The sequence below is a fragment of the Molothrus ater genome, chromosome 1 (assembly GCF_012460135.2).
Source record: "Molothrus ater isolate BHLD 08-10-18 breed brown headed cowbird chromosome 1, BPBGC_Mater_1.1, whole genome shotgun sequence".
Classification (NCBI taxonomy): Eukaryota; Metazoa; Chordata; class Aves; order Passeriformes; family Icteridae; genus Molothrus; species Molothrus ater.
Window position 1 is genome coordinate 41,874,610 of NC_050478.2, and position 20,696 is coordinate 41,895,305.

Sequence of the window (20,696 nt, forward strand, 5' to 3'; positions counted from 1 at the left end):
GAATTAAAGGGTTTGGCAGATGTTTGTTTTGCAAATAGCTGCAGTGTTTTGAGATGTTATTGCCCTTCAGCAGTGAGGGATATGTGCTGCCAAGGAGCTGTCAGAATGAAAATGTGATCAGTGCTCTCTGTTTCATTGCAACTGCTGTCTTAATTTAAGCTTTCATGGGAAGCCCTAGAGAAGTCTGTACAGCTCACATTACTATGTCATTTCTAGGTTTGTTTAACATGATGTTTTTGTAAAACAGGTAAGAATGTTCAAGCACTTCTGAGAGGAAATTCGAGTGTGCTTCACCTCCAAACTATTCAGATAGGGAGAAGAGTTTACAAAAGCTCCTTGAAGCAGGGAGAATAAAGATATTTGGGGAGTTTCTGTTGCAATTGCTACTGCACCTGCAACAGTCTTACAGTTCTTAAAAAATTTACCATGTGCAGCTAAAACTTTTGATAAACATTGTCAGCTGACAATAGATAATAAATGCTCTACATACTTTTTACTGTTATGGAGAATTTTGGGGGTTTTAATCTCTAGATCAGTTGTTTACATTTATTTCAAGCTAGCATGAGCCATTTTATAAAGGCTCTTTGTGTTAAGTTTAATCCAACATAACATAAATGTAGAGAACAGTATTTGTCAGAACCAAATTTTTAAAAATAGTGGTGGATTCCTGGTATATATTTCTCATAAGAGTGTTCATACACCAAGGAAAAGGTTAGTGGGACATGATTGATATATCTGGGAATGTAACTCAGAATCATGTAATGAGTAAAAATTTCCAGAATGTGAAGGGTTTGCCAATTGTAAAATATTTTAGGGCTGAAAGGGAGATGACTTTATTAGCCAGATAGCTTCTGACCCATTTGGCATCAACAGTGATGATGCTACCTCCATCTGAAAGCTCAAGCTGTGCTTTTATTATTTTTTCATCTTGACAATGGCCAGTGCCTTTCATTCAGATCCTCTAGTTTAATCATTATGAACAAGTGCTTACAATTCCAGTGTATTAACAGAGCGGTGAATAACTTCTTTATTCAGATACAGCAACCATTGATACTATATTCTATCATTGTAGTCTCTCTTTAGTTTCTCATATGTTTAAAAAATAAATGGTTTTACACTTGGAAGGGTATAGATTTATGTTATGTTTGCACACTTAAATTTTGTAATTTTTCATACAATTTTTTTAGGTTCTGTATAATTATCAGAATATTTCATAAGACACGTGAGGATCTTCCAGAATTTAAAACTTCATTTCAATATTTCCTTGTTGTATGTCTTGTATTTTATCATTAAAACAGTGAACAGGCATTATATTTATATCAACTACTTCAGTGTTCTAAAATTTCAGGTTGAGTGTTTTTTTCTGGTGATTGTAGTCCATTAATTGAAAGTATGTGGCCAGTATATGATTATACTCTCCGGAGAAGCTTTTCAGTAGGTCTTTCCTGTGTTTGTGTGGTGTACTGCAAATTAAATTCTTTGTAAAATGACTTTATCCACAGTAGGTCAGAATGATTTTGTTCTGGAGTTGATCAAAGTTATAACCATAAGAACAGCATGAAGAATCAAAATTAACTTCTTATTTTTGCAAAGACTGTGCTATCTGTAGAATATAAAGGAATATTAAAAGTTTGTGATGATATATTGTCCTGATCTTTCTAAGTTCCTAGAAAAAATGTCATATTGTGTAAATTATCTTTTTTAAAATCTTTTCAGTACCAGGCACTATGTACCTTTTTGAAAGAAGTGGGAGTAAGGGATTGGGATGGGGTGGGCAGTGCACATAGCAAGTATAGCAGTTGCAGGACTGGGCTTAAAAATGGTGATTTACAGTGGTCTAACAAATGTGAAATGTAGTGATTTATGCCAACCATTGAACTTCCACAGGATGGCAGTGTTGTAACAGTTGCATGGTACAGTAAATGATTTATGTTGTAGTGAATTCTTCAAAAATTGAGCTTCCTACAGGAAAAACACATTTCAGTGACTTAAGAGGGCATAGGTGAGTAGCTAGGCCAAGCTGTGCAATACAGGTGCTTGAAAGAATAAACCATCCCTTCTGGCTGGTTTGGAACTCAGACAGTGCCCTGGGAGCATAATCCCTCAGTGAGACCACATAGGTGCTATGGAACTGACACCACTGCTCAGTGATGCACTCCTCAGAACTGACCTCATGGAGTTACTAAAGGGCTCCATGAGAACAGGGATCTCTTGGTAAGATCCAGGTTGTCTACAGCCAGATAATGGTTTAGGATTTGTAGGAGTTTAAAAATATGATAGGTGGATTGTTGCTGTTTTCCACTGAAGGAATGGAACTTCATTTGGACTTTAGGCTGGCTGGTTACTTCAAATGTAATCAGCCTCATGGCTTTTCAGATTTGGTATTCTTATCTTCCCCTTCCATCTCTTCTTCACCTTGTAGTATTGAGGACCAAAACCCCTTTCAAAATAAAGTATATGAATGTTAATGCATGTACAATAAGAATTCATATTAATAATAGTAATTAATGATGCTCTTGGCCTCTGTTTTCTGGGGGATTATAAATCCCCAGGGTTGATACAGATCTAGCAATACATATGCTTACTATTAATTTTTAATTCTACTGTTCAATTTCTTGCCTTCCCTCTGCTCTTGTGTTAAATAAAGAACAATGGTGCCTGTTTGCATTTTCTAAAGAAGTAGTGGACTCTTAAATGTTCTGCTTTTTTGAGGTCTGGTCCCTTTAACTTCTCCTCATATAGAAAGCTTCCTATGTCACTTGTTATTTGAGAGCTCTTTCTACATCCATGACTCTCAAAACCAAGATGGGAAACGAAAACTTTTTACAAGCTGAAGAATCTTAGGTTAATGGCTTATTTTCCTAGGAGGAGACAAAACAGTGCAATTTGAAAGAGCAGTATGCTGCTACATCCACCAAAATGGCTTGCAATGGACAGCTTTATTCTAGTCAGTGAAGAAAAAAAGTAATTCAGATGGCTGAAATATTTAGCATACTACAGTTCTGTTTTGCTGTCAGTGGAGTTAGGGGAGAAGGTGGACTCCTCTCTGACGATGGAGCCAATGCTTTTTCAAACATGTATTAATTCTGTTCCCATCTTTCTCTTCCCCTCTCCTCACATTTTTCTCTCCTAGCATATAGCACTTTCTACATTGTGGGGTTAATATTATCGATGCAGATACCTTTTGTGGGATTTCAGCCAATTAGAACAAGTGAACACATGGCAGCTGCAGGTAAGAAAATGAAGCTTCTGCATCCAACAGCCTCCTCAGCACAGGAAAACCTCAAACACTTGCAGCTTTATTTCCTTGTTTTAGAAAAAAACACCAGCTAACTAAACAAATTGTTAAAGAAAGAGGTACAATCTAGTGTCTTCTGGGAAGTTTTCTTTCCAATTGACACAATATCCTCTTTTTGTGTGAGCTAATGGAGATAAAATGCTTCCATAAGACTAGATCAATTAGTATTCTGACAAGCACTTACTTTACACATTGATAATCTCTGCTGGTTTGCAATACAATGTTTCCTTCACACGTTGTACAATTGAAATATGCCAATGTACAATAGAAACATTGGTAACACAGTTTTTACTGAGCCATTTGGTTTTAGAGTTGATAATCTTCTGTAATTTTTCAACGCAGGCTAAATACAAGTGACATAAATTACTAATCAGGAGGGTGATTTTTAAAATAACCATTTTCAATCTTGTTTGGAGTTTTTTTGATTTCTTTAAGTTGATTTTTCCATAATTGTTGGCAGTCAGACATCTTGATTTCTTGACAGCAATAACCTTTGCTAACAGTGAGTTCATCACACTGTTTGTGTGATAGAGTCCAGTTTGTTAGATTCCCCAAGGAATCTAACAAACATTTAGTCACTTTTTAGTCACATTTAGTCACTTACCAGAATGTATTTGGGACGGTAATGGGACCATCATTAAAATTTAACACAAAAATACTTTCAAAATGGAGACTTGCAACAATCTGAATATAATGGAAAAAGAAAAAAAATACCTAGCCATATTCAGATTCTGAAGATTGTTTGCATTTATTTAGTGAATAGAATTTTTGTCTTTCTCTATGAGCTCAGACCTAGTGAATTTCGTTGTGTACCTTGAATTCTTTGTTAATTTGAAGAAAGATGATACACTTCTGTTTTATTTTATTCCTGTGACAGCCAGCATTGAATTTTCACTTTTGAAAGGATTCATCAGTGGATTGATCTGACTATATACCGTGAAATGAATAATAACTGACATACCATGTCCAAGTTCTGGGTTTAATGTTAAACTCTGAACAGCCTTTTTGAGTGTGTCGGGTGCTTCACCATTGAATTCTGGTGTTTCAACACTAACTTTATATAATTCAGTTGACTTAGTACTTACTTGGTTTGGTTTTTTCTTTCATTAATTCCTCCCGTTTTATTCAGTAACTTAGTTTGCATACATTTCTGTATTAGCATTGTGTGTTGCCTGAAGTCTGTCTCCTAATTTTTCACCACATCTAGCTAGATATGTTAACCTGTATTCTCATCAATCAATGCAATCTGCTTTTCAGAGGATTCTCTCCTTTAGAATATTTTCTCTCATTGGAAGTTTCTGGTTTTGCAAGTGTCATGCCTGTTAAGTATTAAAGGTTACTTGTCAGAAAGTGATGTTACACTAGTTTCTAGATGTTAGGGTGTACCCTATGTTTATTTTTCCAATTCAAATATTGGCAAATATGTTGGTTGCTTTAACAGATGTACTCCTTTTGAGCATTTAAACGAGAACTTTCCTCTTTCCGCAGGTGTTTTTGCACTGCTGCAGGCTTATGCGTTTTTGCAGTATCTGAGAGACAGATTAACAAAGCAAGAATTTCAGACATTGTTCTTCTTGGGTGTCTCACTAGCTGCTGGTACTGTATTCCTGAGTGTCATCTATTTGACATACACAGGTAAATAAATGTGAAACTCATTTACCTTCACAGCTTGTAAGCCAGATGATCGACATTTGGTTTAGCCTAAAGTAGTTGTTTCAACATTTTGGACTATTTAGTAGCAGTTTTATTTTTGTTACTTATGATATCATAGTTCCAAAAGAATTTTTAGCATCTCTGTTTGTTTCAAAGTCTTCTAAAACATGGTCGTTTGATTTGCTTTTCCATGCATAAGTTAGCAAAGTTTTCAGACTGGCATATCAAAACAAAAATTGGCTTCTAATCTCAGCATGAAGCCAAATATGTATTCAGTTGCAGTTCTTGGGAAGTGTTGATTTCATCTTCTGAAATTCACTGATCAGTATCCCTGCTTCATCAGCTGGAACAGGCCTTGTTCCCCCAGCTTCTGACAGGCTGTGTGATCTGGGCTCCTGCCCACCTCACAGTGCTCTGACCTCTCTAGATTTTCTTAATACTCCTCTTGCACAAGAGGGTGCCCACATCTAGACCCTTTATCCCAGCATGTGGAAGAAAGAGCTTCAGGTTTTGGACTGAAATCCTGCCTGCCACCAAGGCATGTCAGCCACTCTTTTCAATTTAGCACAGTTCCTTTTGGCCTCTGGGATATTTTTACTTTCTGTGAGCCAGTGGTTGGACCCCAGTCCACTGTGTACTACCTTGAGCTTGTCAGGACAGCCAGTTTTCAACCAGTCAAATAGTCTGTTTGTCCTGTCAATTCTTCTTCAGCTATTAATGAGCAACGAAGAAAACATTTATCAATGTATTTCAGGAGGCTGTTCCATGGTTTTTCAGCAGCTCAGGTTACTGCCCTGTAGGTTCCCACATACAGCTTCCTGCCCTGCCTAGAGGTGCAGCAGTAGCCAGTTCCCAGGCACCAGGCCCCCTCATCACCCAGGTGAAGATGCTGGGTAGCTCTCATGTTGGCCAACTCTTCCAGCACCCTCAGGTGAAGGCTGTCTGCATCCAGAGAAGATCATAACCAGTAGTGTCCTGTGTACTGACAGCTCCTTCTTCATGTGCACATAGTGGATAGGCAGCAATCTTTTCATCTGAAGACTGAAGGGAAAAATATGTCTTGTATTAGAAAGTTAACCACAATATTTAAATGTCTAAATTAGATACTAAAGTAACCCTTCAGTCAGATTATACTCATTCTGAATATAAGATACAGGAAGACGTACTGAGTCACACACAAAAACTTGGATAATAATGAAAGGATTTAACCTTCTCTTATTTCTCTTTGTCTGTATCTGTCTTCAGGAGGAGCTGAGACAATTGCAAAGAAAGCAGAAATAAAAATTTAAGAATCATCTTAAAACTTTTAATAATAATTTTTATCTTTCATCTAATAATTATACTGTTTCTTTTTATCTTATCATATTCAACTTACCTAAAAGCCTTGTTTTATCAAATAATACGTAAAGCTTATCAGCATGTCTAATAGCAGCTTTTATATTCCATGCTACAAGTAGATTCACCAGGAGAGAAATAAAAGGAAGCCAGCATTTCATTCAGTGTTTGTGTTTCGGCTATAGAGTGCTCCCAGTTTCCTGCTCTGACATTTCAGAAAAATGAAATACTTTCTTATCAATTATGTTTTCTTTTTCTCGTACTCCTTCACAGAGTATAGTTTGCTATCTGTCATATTATTTGAGAAATGTTTAGTATTGTATTGCTCTGACTTTTGGAAGTGTGCGTGTCTTGATACTCAGATTGTACTTAACAAGTACAATGTGATCCTGTAATTGTGTTCTAAAACCAGCTTGCTTCATGGTTGGTGGATTTTATAGCCTGCCTAATGCAGTAGGTATGGTTCACATATATTACAAGTTCAATGAAAATTTCTTTGGGTTTGTGTTATAACTTGAGGGAGTAGAAAAATTATTTCATTTAAAAACCTAGGCAGCAAAAAGGTTTTTCTTCCTCCTTTTTCAGGTTATATTGCTCCTTGGAGTGGCAGATTTTATTCATTGTGGGACACTGGGTAAGTAAGATATAAGATTTAGATTTTGGTAGCATTTTACTGAAAACTAATAATCATTTCCTCTCCTCATCCCCAAATCCATTTAGTATTTCAGTCAAGGAGAATCAACAGCATTCAGCAGGGACAAGGGAGGGGGAAAGGAGTGGTGATTGGCACACCTGGGGAAGGAACCGGGATAACTGAGACAGGCTATGACATCACACTGCAACAAGTTATCTAAAGAAAGTATTTATAGTCGCTATTTCATGGTCTTTACAACCACTTCACTAATTTGTCTCTGAAAATTCTTGCTTCTTTGCAAATCTTTGAATATGTAGTATGTTTTTTCTATATGAAACTGTAGTATGTATGTCAGCATGAAATAACTGCAAGCTGTGCCAACACTTGAGTACACATTTAAAAATTACTAAGACCCTTAGACTATTTTCATTGTGCAATATTGCACGAAATCACCAAAATGTTGCACATATGATCTTGAATGTTGCCCCTATATTACATTACTACATCTGTTTTTTATATACAGATGTCCACTCTGAACAATTGTTTTATTAATGTGTGTTTTCACAGGTAAAAATCTTGTTAATCTTTTGTTTTAGTTAACCTTTGAAAATCCTATGTTGGATTCTTTAGTCAGCCCAGAGAAAAGGAATAAAACTGAATTTCACTTTAAAATATTTATCTGAGAAAATGGAGAGTATTTTTCTCAGATAAATATTTTAAAGTGAAATTCAGTTGCTAGATTTTTTTAAGATTTAAAGCAAGGATAGAACAACTTCAAACTTTGTGCAGTTCAGACTTTTTTTCAGGCTCCAAAATCCACCTCATACAGGATTCTGTCCCAGCTCTATGATAAATGGTAGAACAAATGTTAGTAAAAAAGCCTCAGATTTACTTGAGGAATATATAGATTTTGTTCTTTGCCTGTCTATATATATGTATACACATATATATAAATACATGTATATTCAGAGCATTAAACTTTTGAGGGCTTGTCTACATTAGAAAAACATATTGTGTTAAAACACACAATACAGTTTTGAATGAGAACTAGATCTCAGTGAAGAAAAGGACATATGTTAGATACCTCACCATTCAGTCATGGTAGCACCCTAGATCAGGTCCATATGTATAGTTGTCTGTAATATAGAACACAGTTTTGTCCTTGTCTGCACTGAGTGTTTGACATGTTATTTAGATGACATGTGTTTCCAAGTGTAGACAAGGCCTGTTTTCTTCAGGATCTGAAAGAATATGGGTGCATCAGTAATTGATCTGGTATTTAATACTCTAACTTTCTTTACTAAGAAAATGAAGATATTCTGTGTAGAGGTTTTGAAATACAACATTGAAAATTTTGGTGATTTACTGGCATTGATGATTCAAAAATTTAAAAAAAGGTGCTTCCATAGCTGTGTGTTTCCATTTTGGTGAATTTGGCTTCATATTTAGCCATGAACAAATAAAACATCTATAATTTTAATTGTCTTAATAAGTATGGAAATAATAGTTGTTTTAAATAACTATACACTAAATGCTTCCTAGATCCAGTAAGGCCTGGGGATTTCTTTGGTATAAGAGTTTCATCAGATTTCTGCTGATTAGGGCACTTGCCATTTAAAATTGAAATGCTTCCTTTGAGATGAATTTCAGAATTCCTAATGTTTACAGGTTTTAATAATTTTATCTTTTCAAAATAATTTGAACTGAATTTTTTTTAAAAAAGGTATGCGAAAATTCACATCCCGATCATTGCCTCTGTGTCTGAGCATCAGCCTACAACATGGGTTTCCTTCTTTTTTGATCTGCATATTCTCGTGTGTACTTTCCCAGCAGGGCTGTGGTTCTGTATCAAAAACATCAATGATGAAAGAGTCTTTGGTAAGAGAAAATATTTTTAAATTATTTTGAAAAAGTTTGCCTTCAACTTCATTTTACTTTGGTTTTGTTTGCTCAAAGCTGATACGTGGCTTGTTCTAAAATATGGTTTTAAAGTGATGTGTTGAAAGCTGATTATTAAGAGTTGCCTGCACCCAGCAGTCTTTAAAGCAGTTTATAAAAGTGCAGAGGTTGCTGAAATGGTGATGGAGTGTAGTCCCAGGAGGTGGGATGCAGTCATTTGTTGTGTTCAGTTCTGCAGCTGGAGTTGCACATTCTGGTGGGATGCAGTTCCACAGTGTACAGGTTAGCCAGGAGAACAATGTGCAAAGGCAGGGTCCCTACTTTGGACGTCTGGCACTCACCCCATCACAAATTATTCAAAATGCCCTTGCTTTCCAGGTTTTCTGCTATTTTGGGGAACAGAATCTCTTGCTTTGGAAGAAGTGCTAGATAAGGCACAAGCCAAAATGGAAGTGTGGGGTCTCCCTGTGTCAGTAACAACCGTTTTTTGGTTTTTTTTAAATGCAAAACTGTATTGTGAAAGCCAGCTTCTGATTTTGAGTGAGGCTTGTAAGCATTTGTAACCCATATGGAGGAGTGAAGATCAGTCAGATCTTGGACTTTTACAGGGACAGGAGGCTCCAGGCTAATATAGCTGCCTCTTAGACAACCTAAGAGATGGGTGGGCAGTATGAATGTTTTCAATGAATGTTTGTCAGCTTGCTTTCAGCCTCCTACTGAAGGCTGCACCTCCCATTTAACCCAGCTTAAAGAGACCTATGAGTGAGGATGGAGAGCCATACTGCCTCATCACAATGTAGAAAATATTTACATGATGTAATCTTATAAATCAGTGTCCCTTGATCTCTGTGGCAAATCTTTCACAAGAGGATATTGTTAAACTGTAGCAGATGAGTCTACCACAAGGAAATCACTATTGGATATTCCCAATCAGTGTATGCAGGATTGTTTGGGTTTTTTTTCTTTCTACTAAATGTGTTCTTAATGTTTTGTAGTATTCTGAAAATCTTGGTTTATATTTTGTGGAAGACAAAGTGGAGGTAATACTGCTCAGGAATACTTACTTCAGAATAGGGCTCACAATATCGTGTTATTCATCTGTATAGAATTATAATGTAGACAAGCCCCCAATTTGTCCACAGATGCCTCTAACTTAAATCAAAATTTAATATTTACATGAATTGTAACACTTCCTTTTGCTTTTTCAGTTCTAATAACTTGTTTGGTCTAGAGCTGTTTGATTTTTTTAATCAAATGAAATTACCTATTATTCCAGTAGCATTGTTGGTGTATAATATTAAATTTCACTAATAATGTATCTTCTGACACATTACTAATGAATATTGAAAATGGGGTTGTGTTATTGTTAATAGTTGTGGAGATGAATCTCAGGAAGGGTTTGAGGCTTCAAAGGGATAAACGTTAATTCAGCCGTATGTCTGTACATTAAAAAGCAATGAAATGCAAGATGCACACTCAAGCCTTTATACACACAGATGCTCAACCCACTTCCAGAAGCAGTTTTATGGAGAGCATGTACGTGTGCAGTCAGAGTGAGTGTTATTTTCCAAGTGTCACCATTAGCTGTGTTTCCTTGCAGTTGCTCTGTATGCAATCAGCGCTGTTTACTTTGCTGGGGTGATGGTCCGCCTCATGCTCACTTTGACTCCAGTGGTCTGTATGCTGTCAGCAATTGCCTTCTCCAATGTCTTTGAGCGTTATTTGGGTGATGATATGAAGAGGGAAAATCCACCAGTAGAAGACAGCAGTGATGAGGATGACAAAAGGAACCCTGGCAACCTGTATGATAAGGTGAGGGGAGGAAGCAAGAGTTAGAAAATTTAGGTTCCAATGTCAAGGATGATAGAAGTTGCCATAACAGGTACATTTGTGTTTGTTTAGGCAGGCAAAGTGAGGAAACATGTGTCTGAGCAGGAAAAAACAGAAGAAGGGCTGGGCCCCAATATCAAAAACATTGTGACAATGCTGATGCTGATGTTGTTGATGATGTTTGCTGTTCACTGTACCTGGGTAACCAGCAATGCATACTCCAGCCCTAGCGTGGTTCTTGCCTCCTATAACCATGATGGGTAAGTAAGGTCTACAGTCTGAAGTGATTAAAGCCTTTTTTACTGCCATTGCATTAGCAATTTGGTTTGCCTTCTTTAAATCACTCCTTATTATAGAAAGGAATTGTGACCAGAATAATAAATTATTCATATTCTAGTTTTCAAAAAGATACAACTTTTTCTGAAATATTTAATGAAATATATAAAAATAATCCTACCCAAAGCCAATAAAAATGATGGTTAAAAAAGCCTTGGAGTGAACTGGGAAAACTTGTTTAAGAATATATATTTGACCGGAAATGCATTTAGCCATGTCTTCAAAAGCAATCATGTCTTCAAAGCAGTTCAGCTTCTGGACATTCAGCTGTCAGAGAGTTCAAACTTATGAGTGCTGGTGACAAAATCCCTCAAAGGGAGCTGAACTCATAAGAAAACCCTTATTTGTGAACCCAGACTTAACCATGGTGCCGTTAATTTGTTGGTAGTATCTGTACAGATGCAAATCAAAGGAACTGTTTTGCAGCACTCGGAATATCCTGGATGACTTCAGAGAAGCCTATTACTGGCTCAGGCAGAACACGGACGAGCATGCCAGAGTGATGTCATGGTGGGACTATGGCTATCAGATAGCAGGAATGGCCAACAGGACAACCCTGGTTGATAACAACACTTGGAACAACAGCCACATCGCCTTGGTAAGGGTGGCAGTTTTCTAGAGAGCAGAAACACCAAAATGTTTACACTGCAGTCCAGTATGAAATTGCAGATGTCTCTTACGGTGATTGATATTAAGGAGAAATTGCATAGAGTGAGAAACACAAACGTGGAAGGGACATACTTCTTTCATTTGTTAAAACTCAAGTAAAGGGATCAATTTTGCTTCAGAGTTTTCATTTTGTTTACTTGGAGCTTCCAAAACTTCACTTTCACTTCAGTTTCTCTTCTTTTCTTTGGGGGAGGATAGACAATACCTAAGGTAACCATTCCCCTTGGGATTAATGCTGTAACAGCTGGTACCCACTGGCCTATCAAAGTAAGGATCCTTGCATTTCAGCAGTGTCACTGCTGAGTGGATTTCTGAAGGGCATGTGAAAACTGACCACAAGATTTGACAAATTTTCAGACATCTGGGAAATCATAGGAAGTGATTATTTATGACTAGCTGTGGAAGTGTAGCAGACTTAATGCAATTCTGGCTTCTCAAATTTGCAGATAGACAAAATGACTGCGCTTTTAATTTCTTTCACTTCTGAGGAGTAAGTTTAACCTTTGTACGTGTGCTTAAGGCAGGGTGTTAGTGTTGCCTGTGGTTACAGGGCACCACCTTGGGCAACTTGTGCAATGAATGACTCCTCATCAATCACATTTCTTCCCAGAATGTTTTGCTACAAGGGCAGGATGGGGGAAGGGCTCAAGAAATTAGGATAATTAGGATAGCTTTTTGTATTCTTCCTGTCTTGGGTCAGTACTGAGTACAGCTGTGGACCAGATCTGCCAAAAAGCAGTGTAGAAAGCCAACAAATTAATGAAGCTGTGCTTTGAGCAGAGTCCCGAAAAAATGTGTGTTGGAGAAGAGAGATCACACATCCACACTTTTTACAGGGCAGGAAACTCACATTCAGCTAGAAGCAAACTTGAGAAACTGTACTGATGGTGTTAATATCAGTCTAATGTCAGTCAACATGCATTGCCATGTACTCTGAGACACTTCTAATTTGGTTGGTGACCTGACAGCATTGGGTGTATTTTAATGGACACTCAGCTCTGATACCTGTGTGCCTCCCTCTGCTACAAGAGGTAGAAATGCAGGTACTGCATCCAAACTCACAGTTTCTTGCAGGACAAGGTACATCATGTGAATAGAGACTGTGGAAGTCATCTGTGTTGCCTAAGCACAGTAAGCACACACATTGCAGTAACTGGCTATAATGGCTTTCAGTAAAGAATTCTCTTGAGTATGAGTGCTGCATTGTCAAGTTCCATTTTGGAATGAAGACTCCATAAAGGAGGACCCAAGCAATAAATGTGTGTTGTGGCCAATACCTGCACTTGTGCTGTAAACAAGGCATGCCCTGGAGATGTGTCCAGATGATTTTCTCCTGCACAGAGATGGAAATCTGGCAAATAACCTCAAATTAATTAGGATAATGGCCAAGAAGCTGAGGTTCTTGGTCTTATGACAGCTTGCTGCCTAAGCTTAGTGCTCTCTAATTACATTCTCAGCTGAATGTTACCAAGTCAGGCACAATATTATGTATATTGTAGTTACTCCCTGAGACTACAGCAATACCTTACTGTGCCTTAAGTACAAGAGCTTCAAGAGGAAACAAAACTGCTAAACTGCATGCCAGTTACTGAGCAAATTCTTTTAAGTGTGAGAAGTGACCAGGATACTTCTACAAGAGGTGCTGGATACAGCTATAAAAAGTTTTATTCTGACATTTTCTCTGTGTAGATTTACCTTGAATTCAGTGCTGAGGGCACCTGTGTGCTACTTAGTGCAATGCACAATGGCTGCTTCATTAATGAAGGACAGAGCTCAAGGAAAAAACAAATCACATTCAAATAATTTGTACACTTTGGGCTGTGTCTAAAGCTTTGAAAATAATTTGTAATTCGGTATTTTCTGCAACACTTAAGCTTTTGGTAATACAGCTGTGACTCCAAGAATATGTAGGTGCCACAAAAGGAAAACCCTTGTTGCTACATTTCATACCAAAAACACTCCTTTCAACAGGCAGCACTCCTCTTACAGAGGAGAAAATATTTCAGTTTAGGCTGGACTTTTGTGGGTCTAAATATTCACAATGGGTTTTCTTTATCTGGAATGAAAATGTTGGCTTTGGTTGACAAGTAGGCATTAGAGAATCACAGAACCAGAGGCTGGAAGGAAGTGCAGTGGGTACTGGTCCAACCTCCCTGCTCAAGCAGGACCATCCTAGAGCACGTGGCACAGGATTCCTGGGCTTTGGTCTGGCTGTATTGATCTGTGGAGCTGTTCCATAGGCAGCTATGCAGAAATTTAAGATATTTTTGCAATTATACAGGTGGGAAAGGCAATGTCATCAAATGAGTCTGCAGCATATGAGATCATGAGAAGCCTGGATGTGGATTATGTTTTGATTATTTTTGGTGGTGTGATTGGCTATTCTGGTGATGATATTAATAAGTTCTTGTGGATGGTGAGAATAGCAGAGGGGGAACATCCCAAAGATATAAGGGTAAGTGGAACCTCTACTTTCTGGTTTTTTTTAAAAAACCCTTTTATTTATGTTATCACTCCTCTGGGAGTGGCCACTACAGTGGAGGGAAATCTCTACCACTTAATTGCCATTTTATTTGAAGCATGTGCTGGGGTTGTTTTTCTAGAATAGTAGGAGTGCAGGGGCCTGTAGCCCAGTTTCTTTCAATGTTTTTGATTCTGAAAGGTCAGTAACCTAAAAAGCTTTTCACATTTATGCATGATACTAAAAGTAAGATTTTTTTTCTGTAATTCTTGTCTGTATGTCTCTGTGCATCATCACATGCTTGAATAAAGTAGGAGTGTTTGGACTATTTAAACAGCATTACAAATTTCTTCAAACTCTGTAATAGCAGGAGACAAGTGAAAGTGTTAATATTGACTTATGTAGAGTTTAAGCTGTTCAAACACCTCTGAGATTGCAGAAGTGTGTAGTAATATTTTCTTAAGCCTAACAAAAACTCCTAGATATTGAGCACAGGCTTAAGGGAGTAGCCCATGTGTGTATTTTCATCTTGTACTGGAGATGAAAATGGCAGAAATTTGTTTAAACATGGAGAATATATGAAGTTTACAGTGACCCTGCAGATCTTTTATATTAACAATAAAGTATCCATCACCTTTCTGAAGCATAGATGCCCAACTAAATTTTACAGTTTGAGGTAACTTTTCCAGAACACTTACAGTGATGTGACAAAACTTCTAACAGCACAAAGTACAGATTTAGGAAAACTGATCCATTGAGGTCTGGCTTACAAGCAAGGTAGTTTGCAACTATTTCACTTTAATGAGCACCATTTCTTTCATTTTAAGGTTACCTTAAATCAGCTTTTAAACTGTAGTAGCCAGTTGAGATTCTTAGATGTCTTTCTGTGGGGAAAGGAATGAGAAATTTCCTTAAGATTTTAGTTTGCATTGACTCTTTGTATCTTCTTTTCTCTTTAAAGGAAAGTGATTACTTTACCCCTCAGGGAGAATTCCGGGTAGACAAGGCAGGCTCTCCAACTTTGCTGAACTGCCTCATGTATAAAATGTCCTATTACAGATTTGGAGAGATGCAGGTTAGTGCTACAACTTCTTCTGAATCTTAACTGAAATGTGAGAAAACAAATATTATTTTGATGTATTTTCTATCTTGTAAATTAAGCATTGCTTGTAGTAGCAGAATATGCAGTAAGAGTGAGCTTTACAAATTAAAATACGTCCAGTCATGGTCTGCTGTTTATAACCCTTAGCAAAAAGCATTTCTGCTGTTAACCCACACTTGTACTTCATTTTTTGGTGTCCTTCACATTGCCCCAGATGACTATCTTGATTGCACTGTGGTTGGTGTGTGCTCACTAAAGCATCAACTGTGACATTGTGGAGAGCTTTAGGTCTGTTTGCTAGAATAGCAACATGCAAGTGAACTGCTGACTGTTTGAAGTGTGTCAGAAATGACATGATTTCCATCCAAGTCACATCAGTGTATAAAATAACACTACACTGTGTAGTAAAGGCAGCAGTTGTCACTCCCCTTTGGGAGCACCAAACACATGGATGGAGCTAAACCTGTTTGTTTTCTTTCTTTCCTTTTCTTCCCTTGTTGCCCCCACCAGGGGCCCTTCCTTCTGATGTATTGGCACAAGAATTCTTTTTTCAGTGGATTTACTTGTAACACAGTGGGGCCAAATTTAACTGATAATTGTGAACTACTTCTGGATTATTTGGAAATTTGTGGAAGTCCAAATAATTACAGTATAGGCGAGAGCACAAAGGCAGCAGCTCTGCTGAAAAAAACACCCAGGCTGCTGCAGCTCAGACTGTTCTTTGAGTTGTTTCATCTCTGAATGCAGACAAGGTGGTTTTGCTATTAAGTACTGTCTCCTGTGACAGCTGTAGGAGTAAGAATGAATTTGTCCCTTAGGATCTCAAAGGTTTTTCTGTGTAGTAGAGTAACCAGTGCAAGAGAAGTGTTGCCCTTTGACTCAAGCCAGCTGAAAGCATTGCTTTATCTGGGAAATTTCACAGTTTGCAGTGATTGGTGTTCTGGGTTTTGTCTCAAACTAACATGCAACTTTAATTTTTATAGCTGGATTTTCGGACACCCCCAGGATTTGACCGTACACGCAATGCAGAGATAGGCAACAAAGACATTAAATTTAAACATCTGGAGGAAGCCTTTACCTCAGAGCACTGGCTTGTTAGAATATACAAGGTCAAACAACTAGACAACAGAGAGACACTGGATCACAAACCTAGAGTAACCAACATTGTACCGAAACAGAAGTATTTGTCAAAGAAGGTGGGTTCCCAGTGAAGTAACTGAAAGGGTCAGGAGTTTATTTTTAACAGTGAATCACACAGCTGGTGAATTATATATTTCCACTAGCCAGAATGTTATGGATACTGTTCATGTTAGTGTCCAATATCAGACCTGCCTGCTGGTAATAATTGTTAATTTACTGTCTGCTTAACTTAAAAGCATGTGAAGACACAAGGCTAGATTTTTTTTAGGCAGAATGCTGACTTGACATAGAGTGTGTCACTGGCTGTTACAACTCTTAAGTCTTCATGTAACTGGAAGTATAATCTCTAAAGTACATCAATTCATGTTTCAGTAACCATGGCTCACTAAGTAAATGTGGAAGTTGCTTTCTGACTTTGTTTGAAAGTAGTGATGCCTAGAAGTTTACAAATGGCAATTTTGTATGAAATAAATTAAATATGAAACTTTTGTTGATGGAACTTTAGTGTCTGTCTGCTTACTGCTTGAAGTCATCTTCACAGTTTTAAAGTGTTTGTTGTGCTGCCCTCCTTCAGTCTATTAAGAAAGGCCTGTTCCCAGGGGAGTTGGGGAGACTGTTAGCAGCCCTCTCCTTCACAACATCTGTTTTCTATATATTCAAATAGATGTTGCAAAAGGAGCTGCAGAACCCTGCCTAACAAACTAGTATAGGCAGTAGACTTAAACTGTGTCATGGAAATACAAGTAAAGAACATTCTCTGCAAGTAGAGAATGCTAAATGTAAAGATGCTTATCTCTGTGATTTGATGGGAAGTACATAAAATAAGGCATTTGGGAGTTGCCACTGCAGCTAGACATAACTTGAAATGATAAGCTTTATTATGCCTGTCATACACTTAACATTGTAACTTTTGATCTTTAATGACAAGCAAGGCTGTGTTTATCTATGATAGATGCTCTGACCCCACTTGAGCCTTGGATGTGTAAGTTTTCTGTCTAGAAGTTGATGCTGTTTCTGAAGGCTGCAGTACAAACAGGCTGTACTTCCCCTTAAGAAATCAGAGAACCAGGGAGAGCATGGGATTTCTTAAATACAAACTAGAATTTCTTAAATACACAGTCTGAGGGCTCCTTAGTAGCCACAGTTTTTCAGAAGTTGCTTCCTTACTGGAAATTCAGTCCATCTCCTGTCATGTTAGGAATGACATTGCTGAACCTCAGAGATTCAGTATGTACCTGAATATTACATATTAGTTTGTATCTATTTCACTTTATTATAATCATGTTGGTGGTGTCATGTTGATTAAATGCAGTTTTTTAAGATAATAATAGACCCTGCTGGTAAGCACAGCACAGTGCAGCAAGGGTGGGAGCTGCCTCCTGGCAGGTGTGTTGAATGTACAGTTGCACCTGCCACAAGCTATGTACACAAATTTGAAGTTAATTTTACCTTTGACCAATATTAATGGGTCCCCCTCATTACTACCTAAAAAAGAATCTAAAACAGGCTGATAAAGGAATGTGCAGGAAGTGCTAACTAAGCAACCTACAGACCAACAGCGGAGTTTAGAAGACAAAAATGGGATTATTCAGGCTTTTTTCTTTTGAAAAATGTTGCATGAGGAAATACTTCTACCTAACTTTTAAGAAAATAAAATAGTGCAAAAGATGCAAGAAGGTGTTTCCAAACAAAACTAAGATCTGTATCAATATGTTTTGCTCTATGGGCATATTAGAGTTTTATCATGTTGGTTAATGATTAATTCTCCCTCAGAACATGCTTTGAAAAGAATTCTACAGATCTAGTAGACAGGGTTACAAAAGCACATCTTGTGCAAAAGCAACTGTTAGGCAGGAATTAACAATCCCACATTAAAAATAATAACTGGATAATGGCTAGGTGAGGGTTTAGCATTCAAGCTCTTTAAAATCAATCTAAAGCTCAGGCACTGAATGCACATGAAACCGCGGTCAAGATAAATCATTAACTAATACCTGTTGTTCTGTTTTTCTTTTTAGACCTCCAAAAGGAAGCGTGGCTACATTAAGAATAAACTAATTTTAAAGAAAGGCAAGAGACCCAACAGGAAGACAGTTTAAACACACTGTTCTGATTGCTAATACGAAGCAGTTGTCCTTGAGATAACCAGTCTTTGCCTTTAGCTCAAATCATGTTTCACAGCAACATGAGGGTACAGAACCATCATTGGTCCAGATTATTGTACAAAATTTTCAGGCAATGTCTGATTAAAAATATTGGCTTATTGAGAACAGCTGTTTTAGATTTGTAATGTGAAGCAAGACAGAGCTGCTATCCAAGTCTAGCAGCATTTTTTTTATTGGTACATATTATCCTTCAAATCTGTTGAAAATTTGGACTGACTTTACCAAAGAACCCTGTAATTTGGTCCTTGGCACATGCATTACTTGTCAATCTTTTCTGGAGAACACTGTTCAGCTGAATAGCAGCAGTATGAAAACTGGAATGGTGACATCTGAAAATGACTCTTTTTCAACAAGAAAGAGATGGCAGAGCTCTCTCAAATTCAACTTTCAAAACAAGTTACTCCCACGATTATTTTTCAATGGTTTCTTTCAATGTCCTTTTACTCTTGCTGCAGGCTGGTTTTGAGCTGGAGTGTAAGAAGCAAAGCTGCAGTTTTCACAAGAGGTGACAGGACAGATGAATTGGACAAGCTGCTTTTGTTCAACACGGGATTGCAGTATTGCTGCCTTACACTGTCATTTCACAAGGTAGACAAGGCAAATCTTGCACACTGTAGATACAAGGGCTAAATTTGTAACCTCCTGAAAGATCTGAAACGACAGTAATGAATGCTATAATGACATACAGCTGAGCACCATGGAGCTGCTGGTGCTTCAGAACACAAATTAAACTATTTTAGGTGAATGTTTACATTGGTAAAACAAGTATAGCCTGGTTACTGGGGAAAAGAAGGTTGACAGGTATACAAACCCCTTTTCTGTGGCTATCAAAGGTAGAAGATTTGCAAACCTCTTCAGATTTGCAAACCCTCACTGCCTTTCTGGTGAGGGTGGAAGTTTTTCTGGAAATCTGTTTCTCTGCATTTTATTTGGAGTGCTTAAATCAATTGAAGAAATTCCTGCTCTAGTGCTATTTGCTTTGTCTGTCTTTTATACTGGTTTGGTTTGGGGTTTTTTTTAAGTGGTGAAAGCTGTCAGATTAAATGCACTAAAATATAAACGGAGACTGAACGTGTTCACTTTCCAGATATAAGGAAACTTTATACAGACTTGAAATTTTTCTTTAATTAAAAGGAAAGGGTTTTTTTGCAGTTTGTTTTCCTGCCACAGGTTGTAACTTTTTATAGAAACAAATCTTGCATCAATAACTTGATGTAAAATGCAGAATAGTATGTACCTTTCATGAAGAAAATGTAAATTTACAGTGTTCTGTGAGAATGTTACTGCTGACTTCTTTCCCAAGGTGTAGAATATTTTTTTGATTTATGAACTCATTTTTGACTTCAGTGGTTTATACAGACCAATATTACAGCTGCAACATTTTCACAAAGGTAATTAAATCTGGATTTCTGGCCCCTGTCGTTTGGAGATTTCATTTTATTTTGTTGCTTTAAAGCTCAATGCAGACCAGTTGTCAACTGTAGGGGAAAATAAAGTTAATTCAAGTTTTGTGTTAAGGCTGTTGTGTCCGTTTTGTTGTGATTAACTTGGTAACATGTTGTTTGTAGTCCTAGTCATAAATTAAGACACTGGAATTCCATATTGCAAATCTCCTGCCTTCACCAAGCTGCTGTAGTGAAGCCACAGCATCTTCTTAACTCCCTCCAGCTTAAACCAAGCCAAATCCAGGGCCTCTGCTGTGATGAAATCAAGCTGGCTGTCATATTTCCAGGGAAGAGCAGCCTGCCTTCCCAACCACACATTGCAGCAACTCCTTCCAGCATCTGGAGCTCCCCAAGCTGCTACAGCTGCTCACCCACCAGCAGAAGGGCTGAGTGATGATGTGATGCACGATTCCTAGTGTCGTGCTGCTTCCAAGCCATTCTGCATCCTGACCATGGGTGAGAAATAAGGGATCTAACATTTGGAAGAACACCTGAAAAGGCAGCAGGACAGAGGCTGTCAGTCAGTCTGTAGCTTGGCAGTAACTCAGCCTTGTTTTAAAAAAGGAAATACACGATTGCCCTCCCCTCTTCACGTACCTTTACATTTGGACAGTCTTCAGCCTTAGGTAGCAGTGTTCTCTTTAACAGCAGAAACAAGTGGATCTGAGGCATGTGAAATAAAAATAAGCCAACTGCAGGCATCCCAGCCAACCTGGGCCTAAAGTTGCC

At 37.8% G+C, this 20,696-nt stretch overlaps 1 protein-coding gene across 1 annotated transcript in view; it reads left to right on the forward strand.

Annotated features, from left to right (window-relative positions):
• STT3B (STT3 oligosaccharyltransferase complex catalytic subunit B) overlaps positions 1–20,039 on the forward strand; it is a 51,405-nt gene extending 31,366 nt beyond the window's left edge. Inside the window, exons 6-16 of the mRNA XM_036404368.2 lie at positions 3,134–3,232; positions 4,787–4,933; positions 6,872–6,920; positions 8,644–8,798; positions 10,420–10,631; positions 10,722–10,909; positions 11,412–11,583; positions 13,936–14,109; positions 15,077–15,190; positions 16,201–16,413; positions 18,376–20,039. Coding sequence (XP_036260261.1) covers positions 3,134–3,232; positions 4,787–4,933; positions 6,872–6,920; positions 8,644–8,798; positions 10,420–10,631; positions 10,722–10,909; positions 11,412–11,583; positions 13,936–14,109; positions 15,077–15,190; positions 16,201–16,413; positions 18,376–18,456 — 1,604 coding nt within the window. The 3' untranslated portion in view covers positions 18,457–20,039. The remainder of the gene's footprint in view (positions 1–3,133; positions 3,233–4,786; positions 4,934–6,871; positions 6,921–8,643; positions 8,799–10,419; positions 10,632–10,721; positions 10,910–11,411; positions 11,584–13,935; positions 14,110–15,076; positions 15,191–16,200; positions 16,414–18,375) is intronic.
• The last annotated feature ends 657 nt before the right edge of the window (positions 20,040–20,696 follow it).